At 33.4% G+C, this 24,484-nt stretch overlaps 1 protein-coding gene and 1 long non-coding RNA gene across 2 annotated transcripts; both read left to right on the forward strand.

The window, feature by feature from the left end:
- The first annotated feature begins 13 nt into the window (after window positions 1-13).
- Window positions 14-7,082, forward strand: LOC111375841. Its single transcript, XR_002699370.1, has 3 exons — window positions 14-122; window positions 1,536-1,607; window positions 6,588-7,082. It is a non-coding gene; the product is annotated as an uncharacterized LOC111375841 (long non-coding RNA).
- A 5,348-nt stretch (window positions 7,083-12,430) lies between these two features.
- LOC111411249 (subtilisin-like protease SBT6.1) lies at window positions 12,431-22,840 on the forward strand. The gene is made up of 10 exons (XM_023041801.1): window positions 12,431-13,151; window positions 14,164-14,292; window positions 14,391-14,543; window positions 18,407-18,523; window positions 19,093-19,277; window positions 19,866-20,129; window positions 20,205-21,273; window positions 21,821-22,279; window positions 22,387-22,444; window positions 22,552-22,840. Exons 1-10 carry the CDS (start codon window positions 12,609-12,611, stop codon window positions 22,644-22,646), a joined length of 3,072 nt encoding a protein of 1,023 aa, XP_022897569.1. The 5' UTR covers window positions 12,431-12,608; the 3' UTR covers window positions 22,647-22,840.
- The last annotated feature ends 1,644 nt before the right edge of the window (window positions 22,841-24,484 follow it).

Genomic DNA, 24,484 nt, shown 5'->3' on the forward strand with positions numbered 1-24,484 from the left:
CCCTTTCCTCTCTCACAAAATCCAATTGAAGCTGCTGTTCTCCCTTCGACACTGTAGTTTTGCGTTTTTCTCGTGGATTTGGCTGTCTCAAGGACCAATTTCCTGTTCCTCTATATCAAAAGGTTTGTATTTCATCTAAAATCATTGATAAATTTAAAAAACGAGATGATCTGGAGTTGATATTTGTGTTAAAAATTTTGTTTGTTACTGAATGAGGTTAAAAACGAAATGGTCTGGGTTTTGCTTGTTCATAAATGTAATTCAAAAGTATAGACTTCTTTTGGCAACTTCTCCAGAGTACTATTTTAGTCAAATTGTTATGTATTTGAAGCTTGTATAGGATAATGACGGGGATAAGTAAAAAGTTATTGGAAAGCCAATGGCAAGATCAACCTCCCCCATCTAGGAAATTTCAATTTCTTTTACATACATGAGGCTTGTGTTTGGAAGGAACTTAGGTTTATTTATTTACAAATAACATTTACATTACCGTAGAGTATTTTCTGTAAAAACAAGCGTTTATGATTTCTCTAAAGGACAAAATGCTGATAGAGAATGATTAGAGTTTTACAAAGATTTTTCCTTCAAATTTGCCATAATTCTAGAACCATTTGCAACAACTTTGTAAAGAAAATATATCTCTTTGTCCCTAATCCCCACATCACCAAGATCGTGGCCCTGCCCTTAGGAACAACTAAAACTAGTTGAGTCTTTCACCTAGCAAGAATTATATAATTCCTAAATAATTTCATAAAATCAACCGCAAGGTATTTTCATGAGAATGAAGCTTGGGAATGTGTTCTCTTTCTATAATTCCTATTATATTGTTTTGATATGAGATGTATGCCTTTTATCATATGTCCTTGAACTTATTTTGTTATTTCCTTCTATGTAGCAAATATGAATCCTTTTTTACTATTTCATTTGTTTTGTTATTTTTCTTTCCTGGGTTAAGAAATGACAATCGATTTGGATATTTCAGACTAATAGGTTGTCTCATGAATATAGAAATGGTGTTCTCTCTTTCATAGAAAGCTTGAATTTCTTAGACCAAGAAGGAAACATGATGTCCATTTGCTCTTGTGTAAAAGGTATATTACAAAATTTAGAAACAATTAAAAGCCATCTAATAAATAGTCTAAACATGGGTATTTCATGGAGAAAGTTATCCTGCAACCACTTCTAATACTACATCTCCTGGTGACATAAAGGAGAGCAGTGATGATGATTTTGTTGATCCAATGTTGAATGTAATACAAGACTTCGCTTGTTCAAGTTCCAATCAAGTAGAGCCTAATGATGAAGGATCACCCCATGTTGCTTTTGATAGTCAAAATGAGGTTGATGCAAGTGACGATGACATTGTGTTAGGAAAGCACGGCAATTAGAATATACTCTAGTATCACCAATTGTGTGAATTACTTTGCATCATGTAATTTGTAAATATTTAGGTAAGGTAATTATGTACACATCTCTATTAACTTTTAAATTCATGTATACTTGTTAACTTTACATATGTGATTTTGTATATTTAGGTGTAGCACGAGTTCTCTTCCCAATGCATGAAGATGGTAGTTCAACGATGCAATCCTAAAATCCCATTTCAGGTACTCATGTGATTTTTTTTTTATAATCATTTTACACTTATGATTCATCAAGTTAGCTGCATTTGATTTTTCCCCCATATTATGTTTTGGTGTTAATACTTGGGTAAGCATTATATTATTTGAAAATTGCTAGGTTTTCGAGTTATTGGCGATCTTTAGACAAAAACATAGTTGTAAAAAGTTTTAAAACTAAAAGAGTTAAGTGGTAGGTTGTATAGATGGGTTAGAAGTCCATAGGATCATCTACAGCATCGTATTTTTTATTTACTTGAACTTATTTTTTGTGACCAAGTATGCGTACAACCAATGAATAGTTACGTAATTTTCATAACTTTGTTTAGATTTATGTGGAGTACTTAGTATAGGCCTCTTCATGTACCATCTGCACAGTATACAATATGATCTTGTGGGTGAGTCTTGATCACATATGTGAGATTTGGGATGATGTTTATGTATTGGCGACGTCTCCTCGAACATTAATTAATCTGTAACTAAAGCTCTAGTATATTTCCCCAAAAGCAGTCTAAGAGTAAAAATTTGAAATATATTACAAAATGAGCATTATCTTATACTTTTCTACGGAGCATATTTGACTCGAGCAATTAAGCTTGAGGGATTTCTTATAACCTGATGCCCTATAGTCAACTGACTTGGAGTCATGGGCACAAAGCTTGTTACAGGGGTTATTTTAGTCGCTTAATGGATATGAGATTACACATGAAATAATTAAAAAAAAAATTGCCTACTGATAGGGAAACAAGTTTAGACATCAAAAAATCAATATGAGCTTGTTTATTTAAAAGGTCCTAGTAGTGCTAGATTTACCTTTCATTAATAGAGAGAAATACTTATTTTGCAGTGATGTTTAGCATGCCATTTATCATAGTTTTAAGGTTTAAAGTCTTGCTCACAAGGAATTAGTGGCAATTTTTAAAAATTTACTACATTTAAACTTGATCTGAGTATGCAGAAAAGTTTTTCGATTCATTGATAATATCTTCTTGTGATCAATTGCATTTTTGAGTTAACATATATGTTGGAGTGTGTGCCATGATTTTTTAAAAAATCCATATTTCAAAATTTCAAAAATAAAGTACTAATTTTGTTAAAAAGTTTTCACCCACTTGGTGCTGAGGCATCGCTTAAGTGTAAAAAGCAAAGGCTTTGTCACTAGTCTATTGCTCGCCTCTCGCTCAAGTGCATCCTAGTATTTGAATTCCATCGCAAAGAACAAATGTCATTTTTTTGAATCTCTTTCTATTTTCACTTAAATTCTATCTCGCCTAAGTCCACTTTGGGACTTCAAACTTCAATTGATGTGTTTATATTTTTCGTAAGAGCTCATAACATAAACTAATTCCATATTTTATTGAATTAATGGTAAGAAATAGTTTTATCCATAATGTTCACATTTTTTTTGTTTTTGGCACCAATTCATACATCTACAATGCAAAAATTTTCAAATTGCATCATTCATTTCAAAAATTCCGAGTTTGAAGCTTAAACTCGAGTATTAGGGTTCTTTGAGCTTTTTTTGGGATTCTTCTTGATTTTGGATTCGTTCTTAATGTATTATAGGATAGAATTTAGATTTTGGAGTGTTGAGTTGTGAATTGCATTGGTTAATGAGAGTGTGGTTGGATGAGTTGTGGTTTGCACGTTATGCTTTACACACACACGCCACTTGTTTTATATATTGTCTTATCAACCTTTTTGTTCAATTTTTAACACATAATTGATCAAATACTTTGAGCACACCCTCATGAGCATGTCTAGGTAATCACATGCACTTTTGCTTTTTTCATTGAATTTGACATTGACACAATATCACCCATGTTTGCCCTTTGTCACCATACGTCAAGGCATTGCGTCCCCCTGCATCTTTACCCCTGTATCCTGGTACCATGAAACCTGTGTCCATGCATTGCATGGCCTTCCGTCATATCTCACAAGCATTGGATAGTTTCTACATTATTTTGAGTGCATTGGACATTTTTTGCATTATTTTGCGCACAATGGATAATTTTACATTATTTTGCGTGTATTGCATAGTTTTTGCATTGATTTTCATGCTTATGATAGTTTTGGTGTTTGAGGACTTTTTCGTACCATTTAGCGTACATATAGCCTATTTGTCTCATTTCACGTACATTCATGTATATCGGTAATTAGTTGTTCAAAGATGTGTATAGTATCTGTAGTTGCATCTATTGATGTGTTTTCTCTTGTAACTTGTCATAGATGTTTCCTAAGAGAGTGAGGACTGCTGCACAGACATCTATTGAATCGACTTCCTTTAGTGGGTCTAGATTCATCTCTTCTATTGTTCATGATGTTTTTGGGACTCAATTTTTTTATGCCCTATCCTGGTAGAGAGTAAGGTAATCATTTTTAATCATTTTTCTCTATCTTGTTCCATTTTTACTTCACGTTGATGCAAGCCCTTGAGTTGTCTACTCCGCTAGTCTCCTTGTCCAAGAGTTCTACGCGAATATTTATGATATTAACGGGTTGACCTTTAGGTTTTTTCTTTGGGGTAAGATACTTAGAGGGTGTTTGGGAGCCATTTTTATGTAAAAATGCATTTTAGAATAGTAAATTGATGGGAAATGTGTGGTTGAAAAATAAGGAAAAGCTTTTGATTTACGTGTAATATTATTTTAATGAAGAAAGTGTAGTTGAAAAGAAGAGAGAGAAATACATTTTAAAAAAAATGGGTACCAAATGGGGCCTTAATATCATTCCTGATGTCATAGCTAGTATTATTCATATCCTCAGAAAGACATTAGGCACAATCGCTCGGATGATGTGATTATAATTTTCGACCCCAACTTCCGATCAGAATTCAGGATCTACAATTGGTGTTCTATATGACCGACATAAGACTCGACTTGTTAGAACATATCCTGTTCCTAGACCCATTATATAGAATCGAAGTGTAATGACCCAGAAGGATAAAAGAGTAAGCCAAGCGGGCGAGACGGGAAGAGCTAAACATCGAATGAACAATCTCCTTCGGACCCTTGACATTTCATTGCCTTACCTCTAGATAGATGAGCCTGGCTCGTGTGGATTAGCTACCTTCCTTTCCCCTGCTTTCTCTGCTCGTGGTCCGAATCAACCTCAACTGGTGCTTTCATAAGCGACTTGCTGAGTCTATGAAGCTTTGCTTCTTCTAGTCGGCTTGTAATGCCTCTATCCATTATTCTCATATTTATCTGTTGACACCCTCTCTACAGACTCTTTTGTTTGATCAACACTATTTAATAGCCCCTTAGGTCGGGTTTGACTGCTATTCGTACTAGATCCCTACTGACTGACTGACAGATTTTGTTGCGTAATGTGTGTACGAATCTGTGGCTAGTCTCCAACACCTTTTCTTTATCCATGGACAATGCTAGGTTTCTTTATGCGCTTTTGCATGGCAACTCTATAGACCTTCCTACTTTCATATGCCATCAGATTTTACGTACTTTTAGGATTGGTCTTCCTAACACCTGCTTGATTCATCGTCTCGTGATAACTCTTGGGGATACTTTTCCTAATTGGATTGTGGGGAGGGTTTTTCGGCCTATTGGCCACACTACCATTCATTGAGTAGGTCTCATGTTCCTTTTTCTTCCGTTCTGTGATTGTACCAGCTGATCCTACGGTGATCTACTTTCTATTGATACATCTGATATTTCTCCATCTAGATTAGATATCCATATTTCCATCACTGACATTCTATCGTCTTCTACCTCTGCTCCACCACCACTTACTGATCCTTTTTTGCCATCTACTTCTATTTCCATAGACCTTTTTATAGATCTCATGGACAGATCTCTGTGATGATCGAGCATCAGGCTCGTATGATAACTGAGATTACACAGTTGACAACCAACACAAAGCGTCATATAACAGAGTTTGCCACACTTCATGGTGCGATCGCATTCAGCGAGGAGTCTGATGGATTCGTGAGCATTTAGAGGATGATGTTGATGATTCTGATGAGGTAGTAAATAGGGATGCTGCTGCTGCTGATTAGCTGTTAGGTATCCCCTTGTCATTTGTCACAAAAGAGGGGAGTAGGTAGTGTGTTATGTTGATTTGATTTGAAAATATCTTTTGACACTCTTTGAGATGTATATGATATTATCTTCTATTTAGCTAAATTAAATTTTGATGTTTAGTGACATCGATGCTTGTTTTTGGTGTATTGGATTACATTAATATTGCATCTTAATTTAATTGGCATGATTTTGAGCTAATGAAAAAACTGTCTCAAGCTTCTTCTTTTATTTTATTTTATTTTATTTTTTTTTTGGTTACTATTTTCACATGATTTTATAGTTGATATTTGAATTACTATTTTAGGAAATAGGTTTGAAAAAAGAAAAGTAAGATTCAACTGAGCCAATTGGATTGGGTAGATTAGATTGGATATCTTGGATTTGTAATACATGTTTTGTCATACAACGCCAAAAGGATGTTTTGTTAGGCTTTAGAGTTGTTGGCAATCTTTAGACAAAAATGTAGTTGTAAAAGAATTTTAAAAGTGAAAGAGTCAAGTGGTAAGTTGTATAGATGAGTTAGGAGTTCTTGGGGTCATTTATGGAACAAAGGAAAAAGTTGTTGAAATTATGCTAGCCTACCACCAAACTGTTGCTCGAGCTTCCAAAATTGTAGTATTGTCGCTAGCCTACTACCTGCCTGCCTATCGCTCACCTATTGCTGGGCTCTCATGGTGTTTCCCAAGAAACCCTAATTCGAATTTTTTAAGAGTTTTGTCTAGTCTATACTATCCAAAACCTCTATACTTTACATACCTACTCCCCATTTCAAAAAAAGTGTTGGGTTGAATATTGAGTTAAACATAAAATCACTTCTTACACAGCATGCAAACGGTTCCTCTCTTAATTTAACCATATCATTGAAAACATTAAATCTATATGATGAAAAAAAAAACCCTAAAACACATACTTTTTTGTGACCTATCAGAGTTCTCAAGATCAAGAAAGGTGACCGAAGTTCTAGTTGAAGGAGAACGAGTTCAATGATCCACAGAAGATAGACGATTCCAAAAGGCCGAGAGTTGGTGCAGGAACATACAATCTAGAAGGACTTTGATGATTACAATCAGAAGGTTAGAAAGTATTAAAGTTATTCGAGTTTGACAGTAGTGTAAGTTGATTAATTTATAGTGGATTCTTGCTAGCTTGGAAAATGAGTTTTTATTTTTATCCAGCGAGGGGTTTTATCCGTCATAATTTTCTAGTGTTATTTACTTTTTAGCAATTTATTAACTATAATAATTCAATATAGAATAGTTTTTTCATGTGAATTCATCCGGATTAACTAATAACTGTGACTTGGAGCATTTATTAATCGTTAAGTTTAAAGTCCACATAAAATACGTATTCACCCCCTTTAGGTGTTTACATGGTCGAACTTCATAGTTTCAAAAATGATAATATTTTATTGTAGATCCTTTTCGGAAATGATGAGAATGAGATCCTACATGCGGAAAACAAAGTGAGGATGCTGTGGTTACCATTAAACATAGATTGTAAGTAGAATTTAACAAAAATGGAGAAGCTATTGGAGGGAATGCATGTGCTTTGGCTAATAAAATTGGATTTATTGTTCGTTTGATGGTACCTCTAGCAGTACAACAATGGAACGAGATTGGCGATGCTTCTAAGATCCACTTTTGGATTGTCTAAATGAGGTTCGAGATCTTCATTCTCAATTAAAATCTGAGCAGACATTCTTAAATTGCATTCATGAAGAGTTTCTTCAACCAATGGTTTAAATGTCGATAATTAATATGTTTTTTACTTTATTTCTGATGATGTAGTAATAGTTATATATTTTTATTTGATCGAGGCAGTAGTCTTTTAACTCTATGTCTAGTTGTTTTTTATGTTGAGAATATTATTGGTAGAACTAGGTGAATTTTTTGTTTAAGTCGTGATATTTGATATAATTAACATCTAGTTATAGTTGATGTTGAGATATTTTAATTTATTGAATGCCCAAGAAAATTTTAGTTCTTGTTAATGTTTTTATAACTGCTTTCATTTACTTCTTATAATTGTTTATAGTGGTGGGTAATGTTTATTTGTAGCATGATGTGAATGTGTAAAAGTTATAGAATCATGAATATTACCATTGAAGATTACATTTCTCATTATTTTAATATTTTGATTGTTAATATATATGTTTTACAACCACTTCTTTCATTGTTGAAAAGAAAACTAACTAAATTTTAGTTACTTCAATGATATTTTATCGATAAAAATAATTAATACAACGACAAATCAAGCAATTGTTGAAACAAAATTAATTGGTTGTCTATACTTATTTTTAACAGCTACATTCTACGACCATTTATATAGTTGTTGAAGGTGATGTCCTGTATTGATATCATCAGAGAATAGATCAATACGAAAGAGATCAGTTTAGTCACATCACGAGTATTATGAGAAATAGAAAAGACTAGATGTGCTCAAGAAACACAACATGCCAAAAAACATATACATTTTTATTATGGGATTAGAACAACGATAACCCTTTTAACTTTACCCATAATCTAAAAAAACACAAATAGCAAAGTGAGATGTCAGCTTACAACGTTCGACTTCAAGACGAAGAAAAAAAGTTATTACAACCAAAGACTCTAAATGAGGAGTAATCAGGAGGATGCCTAAACATCGTATCAAAGGGTGATACTTGAGGTATGTTGAAGGTGAAATCTTATTAATTAAAGAAATAGCAACGAAAAATATTTCTCTCCAAAATTCATTAGGAACATTGGCAGACAAAAGAAGGGAGCGGGGAGTTTCTACAATGGGCCTATGCTTTCGTTCAGCAACATCATTTTGTTGTAGGATGTTAGTATGTGAGGTTTGACGAATTGTGACATCAAGAGCAAGCAATTCAGGGGGAATCAATTGAAGTATACTCTCCACCCAAGTCATATCTAAAACGCATAATTACAGTAGAACATTGAATTTTAATAAGTGCTCTAAAAGAACGATAAATAAAAAGAAAGTGAAAACATCGTTTCATATGATAAATTCAATAATAACGATTATAATCATCAATAAAAGACACATAATATCTAGAACTTCCTCTTGTGGTAATAGGAGCATGTCCTCACATATCAAAATGAACATAATCAAATGGCTCAACATAATGAGAAATACTTCGAGAAAAAGATAAAACAGAAAATTTATCTAATTTTCAAACACTACAATTAGAAAATATCATGAGTTTGCAAATCTCCCAATTAATTCTTAGAAACTAAAAATTTCAAACAACTAGTGGTACATGTTCAAGGCAAAAATGCCACAAATAAAAAATAGAAAAAGAGAAATTCAAAGAGAGAGATGATATATGTTTATCAAATTTTTTATTGACTTGAATCGTATTTTTAGGAGAATGCGTGATTAAAAAATAGGGTAAAGTTTTCGATTTACGTGGAGAATATTTATTGTGTGAATGTGTGATTAAAAATAATCCTCTAACAAAAAAAGTTTTAAAACAATGGACACCAAACATGGGCTAAATGTCAAGTCAACTTGATCATGGATTCAGAGTTGGAAGTTGCCAAGCTGCTCAATTTGTTGTTCATATAGTCTTTCCCGCTTCAAACACTGTATAGCCGCTGCATGATACTACTATTTCCAGATAAGTAGGCTTCAAAGTTCAATATAAAGCCTTTCATAGGCACTAAAAGCTACGTGAACAAGGGTTCTAGGATCCCAAGTTCATATAAGAAATAATAGTGACTCAAGTTAACTGACCAAGAAGAGAAACCAGATATAAGCCAATCTTATATGCAAAATCAAGTTTTACTTTGGAATTAAACTTGGAGCTAGAAACATTACTACATGATTATTAAAAAAAAAAGGAAAAAAGAAAATAATAACTGAACTAGTTCATTCTGTCCAAAGCCAATTGAATAGTTGTATTCTTTTGATTCCAACAACGTCAATTGTTCTATTTCTTAAACCTCTATAAACCTTTTTATTGTTGATCTAATCCGTATTTGATTATATACCATGTAACCCTTCCATTGCTCTTAAAATAAAGGGCATGCTGGGAAGTTTTTATCACGTGTTTTGACCGTTTTCTAATGGCATCTTTATGATAAGTTAAGAAAATCAGTGCTTGTTAGATTTTTAGGGCATTGATTTTGGTTGACTTAAAAGTTGGTTGATTTTGTAAACCACCAAAACTAGTGTAATTTGGATCGTATTTTTCGACCCACAAAATCTATAAATTTTCTTTTAATTCAACCTCGCTGAAACAATTATGCTACAAACAAAAATTTAATTATATATAAAAAAAATTATAAACAAATAAAAAATACAATAAGTAAAGAAATTTATTTATAGGAAAAAAATCAGTTTATAATTAAAAATTTACTTATAAGTACATTGAATTTTAATAAGTGCTCTAAAAGAACGATAAATAAAAAGAAAGTGAAAACATCGTTTCATATGATAAATTCAATAATAACGATTATAATCATCAATAAAAGACACATAATATCTAGAACTTCCTCTTGTGGTAATAGGAGCATGTCCTCACATATCAAAATGAACATAATCAAATGGCTCAACATAATGAGAAATACTTCGAGAAAAAGATAAAGCAGAAAATTTTAACTAATTTTCAAACACTACAATTACAAAATATCATGAGTTTGCAAATCTCCCAATTGATTCTTAGAAACTAAAAATTTCAAACGACTAGTGGAAACATGGTCAAGGCAAAAATGCCAGAAATAAAAAATAGAAAAAGAGAAATTCAAAGAGAGAGATGATATATGTTTATCAAATTTTTTATTGACTTGAATGGTATTTTTAGGAGAATGCGTGGTTAAAAAATAGGGTAAAGTTTTTGATTTACGTGGAGAATATTTATTGTGTGAATGTGTGATTAAAAAAATCCTCTAACAAAAAAAGTTTTAAAACAATGGACACCAAACATGGGCTAAATGTCAAGTCAACTTGATCATGGATTCAGAGTTGGAAGTTGCCAAGCTGCTCAATTTGTTGTTCATATAGTCTTTTCCGCTTCAAACACTGTATAGCCGCTGCATGATACTACTATTTCCAGATAAGTAGGCTTCAAAGTTCAATATAAAGCCTTTCATAGGCGCTAAAAGCTACGTGAACAAGGGTTCTAGGATCCCAAGTTCATCTAAGAAATAATAGTGACTCAAGTTAACTGACCAAGAAGAGAAACCAGATATAAGCCAATCTTATATGCAAAATCAAGTTTTACTTTGGAATTAAACTTGGAGCTAGAAACATTACTACATGATTATTAAAAAAAAAAGGAAAAAAGAAAATAATAACTGAACTAGTTCATTCTGTCCAAAGCCAATTGAATAGTTGTATTCTTTTGATTCCAACAACGTCAATTGTTCTATTTCTTAAACCTCTATAAACCTTTTTATTGTTGATCTAATCCGTATTTGATTATATACCATGTAACCCTTCCATTGCTCTTAAAATAAAGGGCATGCTGGGAAGTTTTTATCACGTGTTTTGACCGTTTTCTAATGGCATCTTTATGATAAGTTAAGAAAATCAGTGCTTGTTAGATTTTTAGGGCATTGATTTTGGTTGACTTAAAAGTTGGTTGATTTTGTAAACCACCAAAACTAGTGTAATTTGGATCGTATTTTTCGACCCACAAAATCTATAAATTTTCTTTTAATTCAACCTCGCTGAAACAATTATGCTACAAACAAAAATTTAATTATACATAAAAAAAAATTATAAATAAATAAAAAATACAATAAGTAAAGAAATTTATTTATAGGAAAAAAATCAGTTTATAATTAAAAATTTACTTATAAGTAAAAATCACTAATAAGACAAAAATTCACTTTTATGTAAAAAATACTTTTATAAAGTAAAATTCTAGTAATAAGACAAAAATTCACTTATAAATATAAAAACTTGTAAGTAAAAAATTTGGTCATGTATAAAAAATTACTTATGAGTATAAAATTAACTTACGTAAAATTTATTTATAAGTAAATGTTTACTTATAAAATTAAAATTTTAATAACTAAAAATTTCACTTTTAAGCTAAAAATTATCTTATATGTAAAAAATACTTATAAGTATAACATCACACGAATTAAAAAAAAAATTATAAATTGAAAATTCACTTAGTGACGTATAAATTTAGTCCTTGTTTGGTCCCATTATTTTTTCAAAATATATTTTCTCTTTCTTATTTTCAACTACATATTTTTCAATAAAATAATTTTACACGCAAACTCAAACATTTCCTTATTTTTTAACTACACAATTTTTTTTTATCCAAATATAATTTCAAAATACATTTTGAACAAAAAATGAAGCACAAAACTGCTCTTATTCTGTTTACACATACATATTTTTTTATACTGAACACATATGTATCTTTTAAAAAGCTTTTAGAACGGATGAATCATTAACTTTCAATTATGGGTCGAAATCGATACTAAAAATTACTTAAATTTGAACTTTCATAGGCGCTTTCAAATCGATACATTAAGTCCCTGTTTGATCCTCATTATCTGAAAATGAAAATGGGGGGAATAATATTTTTTAGAAAAATGAGTGGTTGAAAAAGAAGGAAAAATTTTCGAATTACGTGTAATATTATTTTATGAAAAATTGTGTAGTTGAAAATAGGAGAGAGTAAAATGTAATGTAATGTAATTTAATTTAATGGGATCAAACAGGGGCTAAAATATCCAAAACTCCAAACCGGCTTCTGTAGGACCTTTTAATTACAAAATAACAAACGTGACAAGGTACAGAAAATTGATCAAGACAAACTGTCACTGCTAATAAAACTCAAGAACACGCACACGGACAAAAGAAGCGAGTTTTGCAAAGACTTCTTCCTGTTTTCTGCAGATTCCGTCATTTAACAAATCAACTCCCTCATCTATAGCCCTATGAGGAGAATTTCCGTCTCGTTTAATCGCGCAGTCTTGCAGTCATGAACCGCGTTTCAATTCCTCAAATCTCCATATTCACTTTCTCAGTTCTTGTCCTTTTGTTCTCCATCTTTTTCCATTTCTCTCTTGACCAAGAAAAGCGAACTTCGATTAAGATTGAGCCGCCTCAGGATACCCATGTGAAGAATCACATAATCCGATTCATTCAGTACAAGAAAGCCCAGGACCACAGAGAATATCTTGAACGCAATGTGAAATTAAAGGGGTGGGAATGGGTAGAGAGGAAAAACCCTGCAATGAAATTCGACACCGATTTCGCACTTGTAGCGATTCAAGAATTTATGTTGGAACTTCTGATTGGGGAGTTTGGGAAATTGGAGCTGGTTAAGGATGTGTCGTTGGATTTGAGCTACCAGAGAGGGGTTCTTGAAGAGAGGAATGGGAAAGTTGGGGCCTTCGTGGATGGTAAGAAAAGGCCAGGCAAGATTTTCACCGCCATGTCCTTTGACGAAGACGAGAATTATGATGCAGTGGCGAGCACGAGTAGCTCAAGAATTACCTGGAGGAGGAATCTAATGATGCGGGTGATTTTTATTTTTATTTTTTGGGATTCTTGTTCGGTGTTAGTAATCATGTTACTGGTTGGTAATATCTGAATGGAAGTACTTTTTTTGCGGACATGAATAGAAGTATAGATGATAAAGGAGAAAAATCAAAATTCTTAGTTAATATGAATGGTAGAAATTTATATTATTATAAAATCTTGAGCATTAGATTTTTTTTTATGGTATATTCCTTCGGTCTAAGACTTATCGTCACTTAGCTTAACTCCTAGTTTTAGAACACCTAGTAATTCAGAAATAATCTAATACTCATTGAAAGCCTGATATGGTATCTTTAAATGAATAGATGCATTATCTCTAATAAAATTGAATTTGGAGTAGATTAATTTGAATATATCAATTGGCACGTATGTACTTTTCCTTTACTGCAATATTTGACTGTCAGATCATAGGATGAGAAGGCCAGTTATTCTTGTTTTAGTACCAAGGAGATTAAAAATTGTTGTGGCACTTTTCCTTAATCAGCTTGACAGGGTGAATTACTGCCCAATAACCTGAATGAGAACCCACTGGTTTCTTCCAGAAATCATTGTTTCTTATTGCATGAAAAGACACTTAGGGAAACAGAGTGTTCTTGCACGAAAGAAATAATCTGATGCTTATCCTAATTGGTTGACAGGATAAGATTACTGCTTCCTGGTCTGAATGAGGATGTTCTAGTCCTTTATTGTTAGTATGTATAGTTTGTACTTTGTACGCCTGTATGCTTTTGTGGTTTGTACTTGAATAGGCAGGTTAGTTGAAGGTCATTTACTTTACTTATGAGCAAGTTGCTGGAATGCTTGGTCTCTTCTATGTTTTGGTCACTCCTGTAGTCATTATTTATAACATGGAGCTTAATTTCTGTTAAAAGAACTCAGTAAAACATTGTCGATTGTTAATTGGTTGAGTACTTTCTGCTAAAACTTTTCTCTGTTCTCCCCTTTTCTTTTAAAACTTTATCCAGTCTCATTATCCGAGCTGTATTTTGCAGGGACCTCAGATTACGTCCTTGTTTGGAGCAGATGCACTCTGGTCAAAGGGGTATACCGGTGCAAAAGTGAAAATGGCTATTTTTGATACTGGAATCCGAGCACTGCATCCACATTTTCGTAATATCAAGGTACCCCTTTGCCGTGAGGAAAGACTGGAATAAGGCTCTTTCCTCGATTCTCATCTTTTCTGGCTTTAGTTCTTGATCATGGGCTGGACAATTTTCAGGAACGCACAAATTGGACAAATGAGGATACGCTAAATGATAATCTTGGACATGGGACTTTTGTGGCTGGTGTTATTGCTGGCCAAGATGCTGAATGTCTTGGTTTTGCTCCAGATGCCGAAATATATGCTTTTCGGGTGTTTACTGATGCACAGGTAATGCTACTGCACATTTATCTGCTGCTGATCTCAGATTTTTGCTCACTAGACCTTGACATCATGGTGGGGTCGTAATTTTTTTAAGTTTGCTCATATGGCATTGTAACATTTACTGTTTGCTTCCGGCAACTGGTTTATTTGGAATGGAAAATAAAAATGTACGATAGATAATTATAAAGCTTCATGTACCTTTTGTTGATTCAATTTTTGTTTTTGTTTTTCTTTATTTTGTTCTCACATATCTGGGAGTTGTAACATAGAACAAATATCCGATTTTATAATTACAAATGAAAAAGGTGGATATCTATGTTTTAATCCTTGCATGAAGAGTACGAATTCTTATGTGTGTATATTTTGTCTTTGTACGTAGTACAAGGACTATGCTTATTCTCATAATAATAATAATAATAATAATAATAATAATAATAATAATAATAATTATTATTATTATTATTATTATTATTATTATTATTATTATTATTATGACCGTGGGTGTTTGAGCCAGTTTATGCGCACATCGACTAATCACACGGGCCCTGAAGTTTACAGTCGGGTACTCACCTCATTGACTCTGAGGAGACTCGAACTGGTGACCATTGAGGAGCAAACTCAAGGTCTGACGATTGAGCTATCCCTGAGGGTTCTTATTCTCACAATTACAAAAAAGCATCGCTTTGTTTTGGACTAATTTTTGATAGAATCTAGAATTGGAATAGAAAGGAATGGGGAATAAGAGTCTGGATTTCATGTTTTCACTAGAAGATCTTATTTTGTCTGAGAATGGACTGTTTACTATTTCTATCTCAAGGCAATTATAGACTGAGGTAGGGTGAGGGTTTCTTCTGACAGGTTTCTTCTTAATTACTAATACAACATTGCTGAATCAGTTTCGTTGGGATTTCAGAAAGCTTTATATATATATCGTGCCAAATATCACTAGATGTCCCCTTTTCGAATTCCTCAAATTCTATAGAACCCTGTACTCCAAATGCTGTTGATCACTATGTTTCTGATAATATACATATTTTGAGCTACTGTAAGTATTCTATGATTATAGAGATAACCCCAATCTTGGTGGACACTAATAATCTATGCCAACTATTTCAAATGAATGCAAAGAGGTCATCTTTGCGAATGGAAATTTGGAACAGTGAACACCCACATCAGTTCTAGAACCAAGTACCAGTCGGCGTTAATAATGATGCTGTAAATGGATATGGAAAATTATTGTCTAGAGAGGGATGAGCAAGAAAGTTCCCAGGGATGGTCACAAAATAAAAAAGTTAGGCATGATAGATTGACATTCAAAATTTTGCACCGTTTCGATGTTTTTCTTTTAGCTCCATTCGACTGATTGTGTCGATCGCCAACCTAGGACAAATTTTGACTAGGGCCACCATAGTCCAATCATAACTGTGACGTGAATGCTAGTTAAGTGGTCTGCTTTTGGATAAAAATGCTTGTATTATTTCCGTGCTATAGATTTGTGCATTTGTCATAGGTTAAAATTACTCAGAGAGAGGATGTAAAATTTTGAAGATTGATATCGTAATAAAAAGAAATGTAAGAAGAGGAAAAGTGTAAAATTAGGTATTACTATTCTGCCAAATGAAGGAGATAGTGTTGAAGTAGAATCATGTTGTGTTATCTTTGCTTGGAAACATCATTAATGGCCTAGATTATTGAGCTCGCATGGTTAACTATTGCCTACAAAAATTGGGAATACCGTTCCCAATCTACATTAATATACTGAGTTAGGAGAGTCCTATACATATGTGTCTTCACAAGCTTACATACAAATATGCATGCACACAAATAACAACAAACTAAGCATTATTCACAGCAAATTTGATTTTCTCTAAATGAACCCCTTTTGTTCAGATTATCCCTATATGAAGCATTATTTCCAACAAATTTGAGGTTGTTTACATGAATCCTCTCCTTTCAGATTATTCCTACATGTACACCGAAATATCTAATGCAAATTGATCTTTCATAACCACTACAGACCAAATTCTACCCCTTCCACTTCTAACGTGTACCCTTTTAGATCTATGCAAAATATGTAGCAACCATCTTACTTTTCCTTCGTTAATTTATTCTCAACCTTCATGGGTTCTCACTTTATTCTTTTTTAGCTATGTTCATCCTATGGACATTTTTTCCTACTAATAACCTTACACTCGGGGACCATAAAGCATGGCAGGTTCAATGAGTTTTGTAAAACTTGAGGGATCCGCTTATCACTAAATCCTTATAGCATGTCTCCATTTCGTACTACTCTAAACTATGCATGACATCCTCTTCAAATTCATTAATTGGTCCTAACTTTCCAAAATATTATCATTTGTGGCAAAACATTCTTCTATAGTGATTCCACTATTTTCTTTATACATATTATCACTAAAAGGGCATTTTATGTATTCTATCTGAGTTCTAGTTAGCCTACAACATTTTAAGCTTCGAATTGCTCCTCCAAAGTTTTAACCTACTATTAACCTCCTCCTATTCTCATCTACTAGAGATATGCAATCTACATTCTTGCTTTTTGACATTGTCGGACATCGAAATGCCCTGTGAGGTTTGTCCTAGATTACTTTTTCTTTTCTCTTCACTACACCTGTAACATGCCACGAATTAATAGATACATGTTATATGATGTGGTAAAGTTTTCTTGGTTATCCTCTTCCTTTATTTGGACTTGGAATGAACTATGAAGAAATTTAGGTAGTTTTATGCAAGCAAATACATACAAAGTTCTATGAGGTGCAAGGCGGTAAGCTCAAACATTAACCATTACGAGCCTAGACAATAAAAAGGCGATTTCATATATTTTAATTATCATAAGGCCATTAAATAAAAAAATAATAATACATACCTAGAAAGTTAAAAAGTTAAAATAATTGGCAAACAACTGATCATAATAGATTAATACATTTTAATTGAAGTGTTTCTACTTTCAATATTCTATTTGTTAACTCTTCCTTTTATTTAATTAGTTTAAAAAAAACAAAAAGGCCGCAACTTTTGGTGTTTTGGCCCGCATTAGGTGATTAAAATAGGTTTGACCGCTTTTTCCCATGCCTTCCCTATATGTGGGGCTTTTTCGCGCCTCATGTCTAGACCCTGCCTTTTTGAACACTGATCATATATGTATCTTGAAATTTTCCTTTGGAACTTTAATATCCTTTTGGCCATTCTGAATATTTTATTTGGTTGTCAAATTTGGGAAGAATGTCTCTAGTTTTTGTTTATCTTGATTAAAATTTAAAGAGTTGGAAAAGGTTGTTTGATAATTATCTTTTAAACCAATAATTCAGTGGTTATATGGTTGATTTCCCCCATGTTTTCATCTTATACATATACCATTGTTTGATTTGTTGTTTCCCTTCTTTTACAACATGTTCACGTATTTACAAATCTTGAACACCTCCGCTTCTTTCATTATGGGGGTTAGTAGATAATGGGGTATTAGCATCAGCCGTATAGTCTATAAGGCACATATTGAAGTCAGTTAAATTTTTTATTAAATAATTGTACTCTGCCTGTTTGATGTTTTCAAGGTAAAATAATCTTAATTTATTCAATCCACTCGATTCCTTTGCTACAACACTAGGTTGTACATTGCATTACACAAACTTCTGCTGACAAAATGACATGCGTTCATGTTTTTGTTAATTTTGTTAAAATTGTATATGAAAGCCTGCCTCCCGAAACAATTGCAAAGGCGATAGGTCAAGTGCAGAAAATGTTGCTTTTGTATTTTGTTTCTCAAACATAATGCAAGTCATTTTTGGGGAAATTTTTTGTTTCTTAAATTTTAGCAAGTCCATAAGAAACTTCTATTCAGCTCATTCCAGGTATCATACACGTCATGGTTCCTTGATGCATTCAACTATGCAATTGCAACCAAGATGGATGTGCTAAATTTGAGCATTGGTGGACCTGATTATCTTGATCTTCCGTTTGTGGAGAAGGTTAGATCACATTGGCCTTTTGGTTATTCTGCATTGATTTCTCATTTCCTCTAATTGGCTTCTCTGATGATTCTAGAATCGTATGTGCAATCTTTCAAGTAATTTTTCTTGGTTTGTCTACTGGTGCTTTAGTCGCTAGTTACCTGCTCTTTGTTTTATATGGTATCTAAAATAACATAGATGCATTACGCAGTTTTTCTTAATTTATTTGTTTTTGCCCATTTGTTGCTGCATATTATGCCAGTTTCAAATATCAAAATATCCAGATTGGTTTTTTTCTTTGTTTTTTGGTGTAATGAGATTGATTTTCATGTATTAGTTCCGTAAGGATTAAGTATATGTTATTGTCGTCATTAAGATGATTTGAAGAGCGTAGAGTTATAAAATTTACTAACATCACCTCAAAAATTGATCACTTGTTTAGAGTAGATTAGGCTTCTCCGGCATTAAAACTTCAAATCTAATTTCCTAAATATGCTAAGAAGCAAACATCATCTGACAACAGAAGTTTCTGGTTACCTTGCTGATCAGAAGTGCTTTTTTTTTTTTTTGGTATCTACGCCTTTTAGGTTTGGGAAATTACAGCCAATAATATTATTATGGTATCAGCAATTGGAAACGATGGACCACTTTATGGAACTCTGAACAATCCAGCAGATCAAAGTGATATAATTGGTGTTGGTGGTATTGATTACAAAGATCACATTGCCTCATTCTCGTCACGTGGCATGAGTACTTGGGAGATACCTCATGGGTAGTGTATTGGCATTTTTATCTGCTTTTTCCTATGTTTTATTTTGTTTCTTTTTCTATTGTTCTTTGGTCAAAGATAATTAATTAGATTTGTGCTAGACTTGGATCTGACAAATTTAATATCTAAGTTTAGAAGAAAGCAGATGTATTGTGACATTTGCATTCTGCATAAATACAAGTCCTGTGCATTGTTATTAAAAAACATTCAATCGTATTCCCAAAAAACAATTGGCAAATTTTGTCTTGTGTGGAGATGAGAATTTTCATCATACTTGCAGTTGATATAAAGTAGAAGTGGTAGACCAGAAAGAAATTACAAAGAAGACAGTAGCTGGCTATCTTGTTTCTTCGCTTAATACGTTCTCAATTTCAGTTCAGCCTAATATTGGTTCATTCCTAAGCATGCACTCTCTTGAGAGCGATTGCCCATGTTAAAAAAGGTGAAAAGTATCGTGAGCTTTACTAAAATTTTACAATAAATGCATAATGGTAGAAGACCTTGTCTTGAAAAAAAAAAAAAAAAAAAAAAAAATCTTGCTAAACTGTGTATACTACAAAAAATTCAATTTTGCTAACTTTGTTCTAACAGCTACGGTCGTGTGAAGCCTGACATTGTTGCTTATGGACGGGAGATCATGGGATCCAAGATTAGTACAGGATGTAAAAGCTTATCAGGCACCAGCGTGGCAAGTCCTGTAGTTGCTGGTATAGTGTGCCTACTTTTTAGCATTATTCCTGAAAGCAAGCGAAAAGAGATTCTCAATCCAGCCAGTATGAAACAAGCACTTGTTGAAGGTGCTGCAAAGCTCTCTGGTCCCAACATGTATGAGCAGGGTGCAGGCAGGGTTGATCTGTGAGTGCTCTTTTCTGTAAAATAAATTGACTTGATGACCATATTCTATATTCTAACCTTGAACTGTGATTGCAGACTGGAATCGTTTGAAGTTTTGAAGAGTTATCAACCTCGGGCTAGCATTTTCCCCAGTGTCCTTGATTATACTGATTGTCCTTACTCTTGGCCTTTCTGCCGTCAACCGCTATATGCAGGTGCCATGCCAGTTATCTTTAATGCTACTATTTTGAATGGGATGGGTGTAACTGGTTACATTGAAAGTCCACCAGCATGGCACCCTTTGAATGAGGAAGGCAATCTTATCAGCATTCACTTCACTTACTCAGATATCATTTGGCCATGGACTGGTTTTCTGGCACTTCACGTGCAAATCAAGGAAGAAGGGGCACAGTTTTCTGGTGAAATAGAGGGCAATGTAACTGTTAAAATTTATAGCCCACCAGCCCAAGGAGAGAAACTCCCTCGAAGTAGTACTTGTTTCCTAAGCTTGAAACTAAAAGTTGTTCCTACTCCACCAAGATCAGCAAGGATCTTATGGGATCAATTTCACAATATCAAATACCCGCCTGGTTATATCCCAAGAGATTCCTTGGATGTTAGGAACGACATCCTTGACTGGCATGGAGACCACTTACATACAAATTTCCACATAATGTTCAATATGTTACGAGACTCAGGGTATTATGTAGAAACGCTTGGTTCTCCTTTTACTTGCTTTGATGCTCACCAATATGGGACACTTCTGCTGGTAGATCTTGAAGATGAATACTTCGATGAAGAAATAAAAAAACTGAGAGATGATGTGATCAATACTGGACTAGGTCTTGCAGTCTTTGCTGATTGGTACAATTTGGAGTCTATGGTGAAGATGAAGTTTTTTGATGATAATACAAGGAGCTGGTGGACGCCTGTCACTGGAGGTGCAAACGTGCCTGCGCTAAACGATCTTTTGGCCCCATTCGGGATTGCTTTTGGAGATAAGATTTTAAATGGTGATTTTCTTATGAATGCTCAACAGAGTCGTTATGCATCTGGAACTGATATTGTGAAGTTTCCAAGGGGCGGATACTTGCATAGCTTTCCTTTCATGGATAGTTCAGAGAGTGGTGCCACTCAGAATTTCCTACTATCGGGTATGAGCAAGGTGAGATCATGGGATAATTTAGATTTTTCCTCTTGTCTATTAATAAAGTTGCAAAATCTAACAAATAAGAGGCAACTAAGCCTGTTGATTATTTTAGTGGTTTGCTTCTGGTTAATTAGCTGTGTACACTTCCTACTTTACTGGATAAATGAGAACTAGATGAGCATCATTGCATCTTAAAATATTTAGGCACTCGACATACTCTTCATACAGTTGATTTAGGACTTGTTTGGCATGGCTTTTGAAAAGCCAAAAAGAGCTTTTGAGATCCAAAAACTGCTTTTGGACCCGTTTTGCTAATTTTATGAAAGTGCTTTTGGTAGTTAAAAAAGCTTTTAAAAGAAGCTGATCCAATGTGACTTCCTTTATTCCGGAAGTGTTTTTAAAAAGTAGTTTCCAAACAAAAATTAAGGTAATTTCCTCTAAAAGTTCTTTTACAGAAAGCAAAAGTCATGCCAAATGGGCCTTTAGTCTTTTTCCTTGCATTAGTGAAATGTCTAGTGAGATGTTTGGGTATAATTAACTATGCCTCTTCAATTTCATGCAGGCGGATTCACCTATTCTTGGTCTTTTGGAGGTTGGTAGTGGACGAGTTGCAGTCTATGGAGACTCCAACTGTTTGGACAGCAGCCATATGGTTACAAATTGTTACTGGCTGTTACAGAAAATATTAGATTTTACTGCCAGTGGTATAAAAGATCCAGTGCTCTTCTCAGATTCAAGTAGACAAGATAAACCATTGTACCTCGACAGGAAGCAGCTACCATCTCGCAGAACAGATGTGAATTTCTCAACTTACTCAGCTGTTGTTGACAAAGAATTGATTTGCCGGAGAGACTCAAGGTTTGAAGTATGGGGAACAAAGGGCTATGATTTACATGTGAGGGGAAGAAATCGAAGAATGCCAGGCTATGGTTTTATTGACATGGGTGGAGGTTTAAACTCTACTCATCTAGATCAAAACTCCAAATCAGCCGCTGACTTGGACATATTTTCCAGAGATGATGTAAGAATAAAACCTGCAACACAGTTAACTCTATTCCCTTGTATTCATTATGTGTTACTCTCTTTAACATGCATTAGAAGGCTGATATAAATTTACTTGTCTTACAGCTAGATTTGCTGGTGGTTGTCTCTAGACATTGGCTTATACCAGCTATTGCTGTTCTTGGTGAGTGCTAGTCAATGTTTCTTTGTTTCATAAACGATTTATACCGTTCTATTCTTCTTGCATTTTTTTTGAAACGAAACGTTGATATTTGTGGTTGCTGTTTGTAGGGCTTATACTTTTCTTGAGCTGTTGGAAAATTAGGCAGAAGCGCCGGCGGAGGAGAAAAGTATCTTCGACCTCTCTCCGTTATGCTAACCTTTGAATTTAGAACATTGGATTTAGGAAGCATTTTCATGACTGCCTATTCAATAGTTTTCGTTCTTGTATCATAGCTCCAGATTTTGTGCAGTAGAATTAAAGCAACAGTTTTGCATTGAAGATATAGCATTTTCTTTCCAGGTGAACAGATTCTTTGAAATGCAAAGAAATATGCAACTGAAGAATGGTTTTTTTTTTTTTTTTAACATTGGCCTCTTGTATTGAAAAAGACAACTGTGCCCTTATTTATGTTCCACAATTACGAAAATATGTTAATTCTTTGAAAGACATTAATACATTTAAAAGTTTAAATAAATTAAATCACTTCCACACGTAAATTTCAAAATCAATTTTGCTTATCAGTTTCTTCAATATAGTTAAAAAGAAATTTTTTCTTCCATTTGCTAGAATAGTGAAATTTCACAAAATTATCAAAGGTTCAATTAAAAAAAAATAATAATTACAGTCGGCATTGGAAATTGGTAAGTGTAAATACGTATTTTTAATTTTGTTTTAGTTAAATTTACTGTTTGAATCTTTAAATCTTATTTTGACAAAGACAGATGAATTATTACAGTATTTAAAAACAGATATATAATTTTGTATAGCAAAAACGAAAAAAAATTCATCTCTGTATACATATATTTTACAGGAAAAATTTATAGGTTTCTGTAAAATAAATATTTAAACATTAGTTAGTTGAAAAAAGAAAAAAATTAAAAAGTCCAGCCGGCCCTGATTTCTGGGTCGGCTGGACGCATCTGACTGTTCATTTTTTTTCCTTTCAAATTTTATAATTTATTTGTTCATATTTAATATATGTTTATTGAAGTAAATATTAATGAATATCTAATACTAATTGAAATAAATATTTTTGAAACAATTAAAATAATCAATGAATTATTTAAAGTATAAAATTAAATTAAATATGAAATGAACAATTTAAAAAATTATATATTAATTCCTTATTTTTAATTTGTGGCAGATATGACATTAGCATGTGTCCCAATTTGTTACTTCGGTGAATTTCAAATGAATGAAAATGCTCAGTGAGAATGAAAATGGACGAGTGAAAGAGATGGGGTTAAAGCAATTTTTATAATAAGGAGTACATCGTTTGCAAAAATGTACTATGATATACAAAACATGCTTAACGTCGATCCTTCTCAGTACGATATGGAATTGGGATTTTTGTTTCATAAGCATTCAACCATTCCAATTCCACCTATGAAAGTTACTTCTGAAGTGGAAATGAAACATCCAACTAAATTGAACCAAGGTCAAAAGTCGACTCCTAGTTGCGTAACTTTATTGGGGAAGAATGTCCACGAAGGTGAACACAAAGTTTCAAACAAAGAAAATTGTAATATAAATGGTGTTTGTGATACAATTCAGATTGTTCATGAAGATGATGTAGTTATTCCCGAGACCACTGCTACTCACCATGATCACACTGTTACGTACATAATTCCATCGATAGTTGAAGACAATGAAAATGAAAAAGTATTTACAAACGATGATTTGATTGTTTTATCTCGTAGGAGACATGAGTCGGGTGGGAGCTCACAGGCCGGACCAAGTACACGGTCCTCGAATTGTTCCCGTGTAGTTCCAGATGATGAAGATGGAGGGATGACAATTTGAACCATCAAAATCGAAAATCACGGTTAGTCGAACCGAATGGGGCGAAAAAAATCAAACTGATGGTGCAATGGGGCGGATATGGTTTTTATTTTTATGAACCGGTTCGTGGCGGTGCGGGTATGATATTTACGCCGTCGAACCGAAACCAAACCGATTACCCGCTAAAAAAAAAAACAATTGAACTGATTATTGAGCTTT

Source organism: Olea europaea, chromosome 2, assembly GCF_002742605.1.
Source record: "Olea europaea var. sylvestris chromosome 2, O_europaea_v1, whole genome shotgun sequence".
Lineage (NCBI taxonomy): Eukaryota > Viridiplantae > Streptophyta > Magnoliopsida > Lamiales > Oleaceae > Olea > Olea europaea.

What these genes read in the sequence shown, in the direction of transcription:
- LOC111411249 (XM_023041801.1), top strand. Translation starts at nt 12,609, where the DNA reads ATGAACCGCGTTTCAATTCCTCAAATCTCCATATTCACTTTCTCAGTT. An exon ending in GGAGGAATCTAATGATGCGG is followed by an intron (nt 13,152 to 14,163) that starts GTGATTTTTATT and finishes TGTATTTTGCAG; the next exon opens with GGACCTCAGATTACGTCCTT. An exon ending in TACTATCGGGTATGAGCAAG is followed by an intron (nt 21,274 to 21,820) that starts GTGAGATCATGG and finishes AATTTCATGCAG; the next exon opens with GCGGATTCACCTATTCTTGG.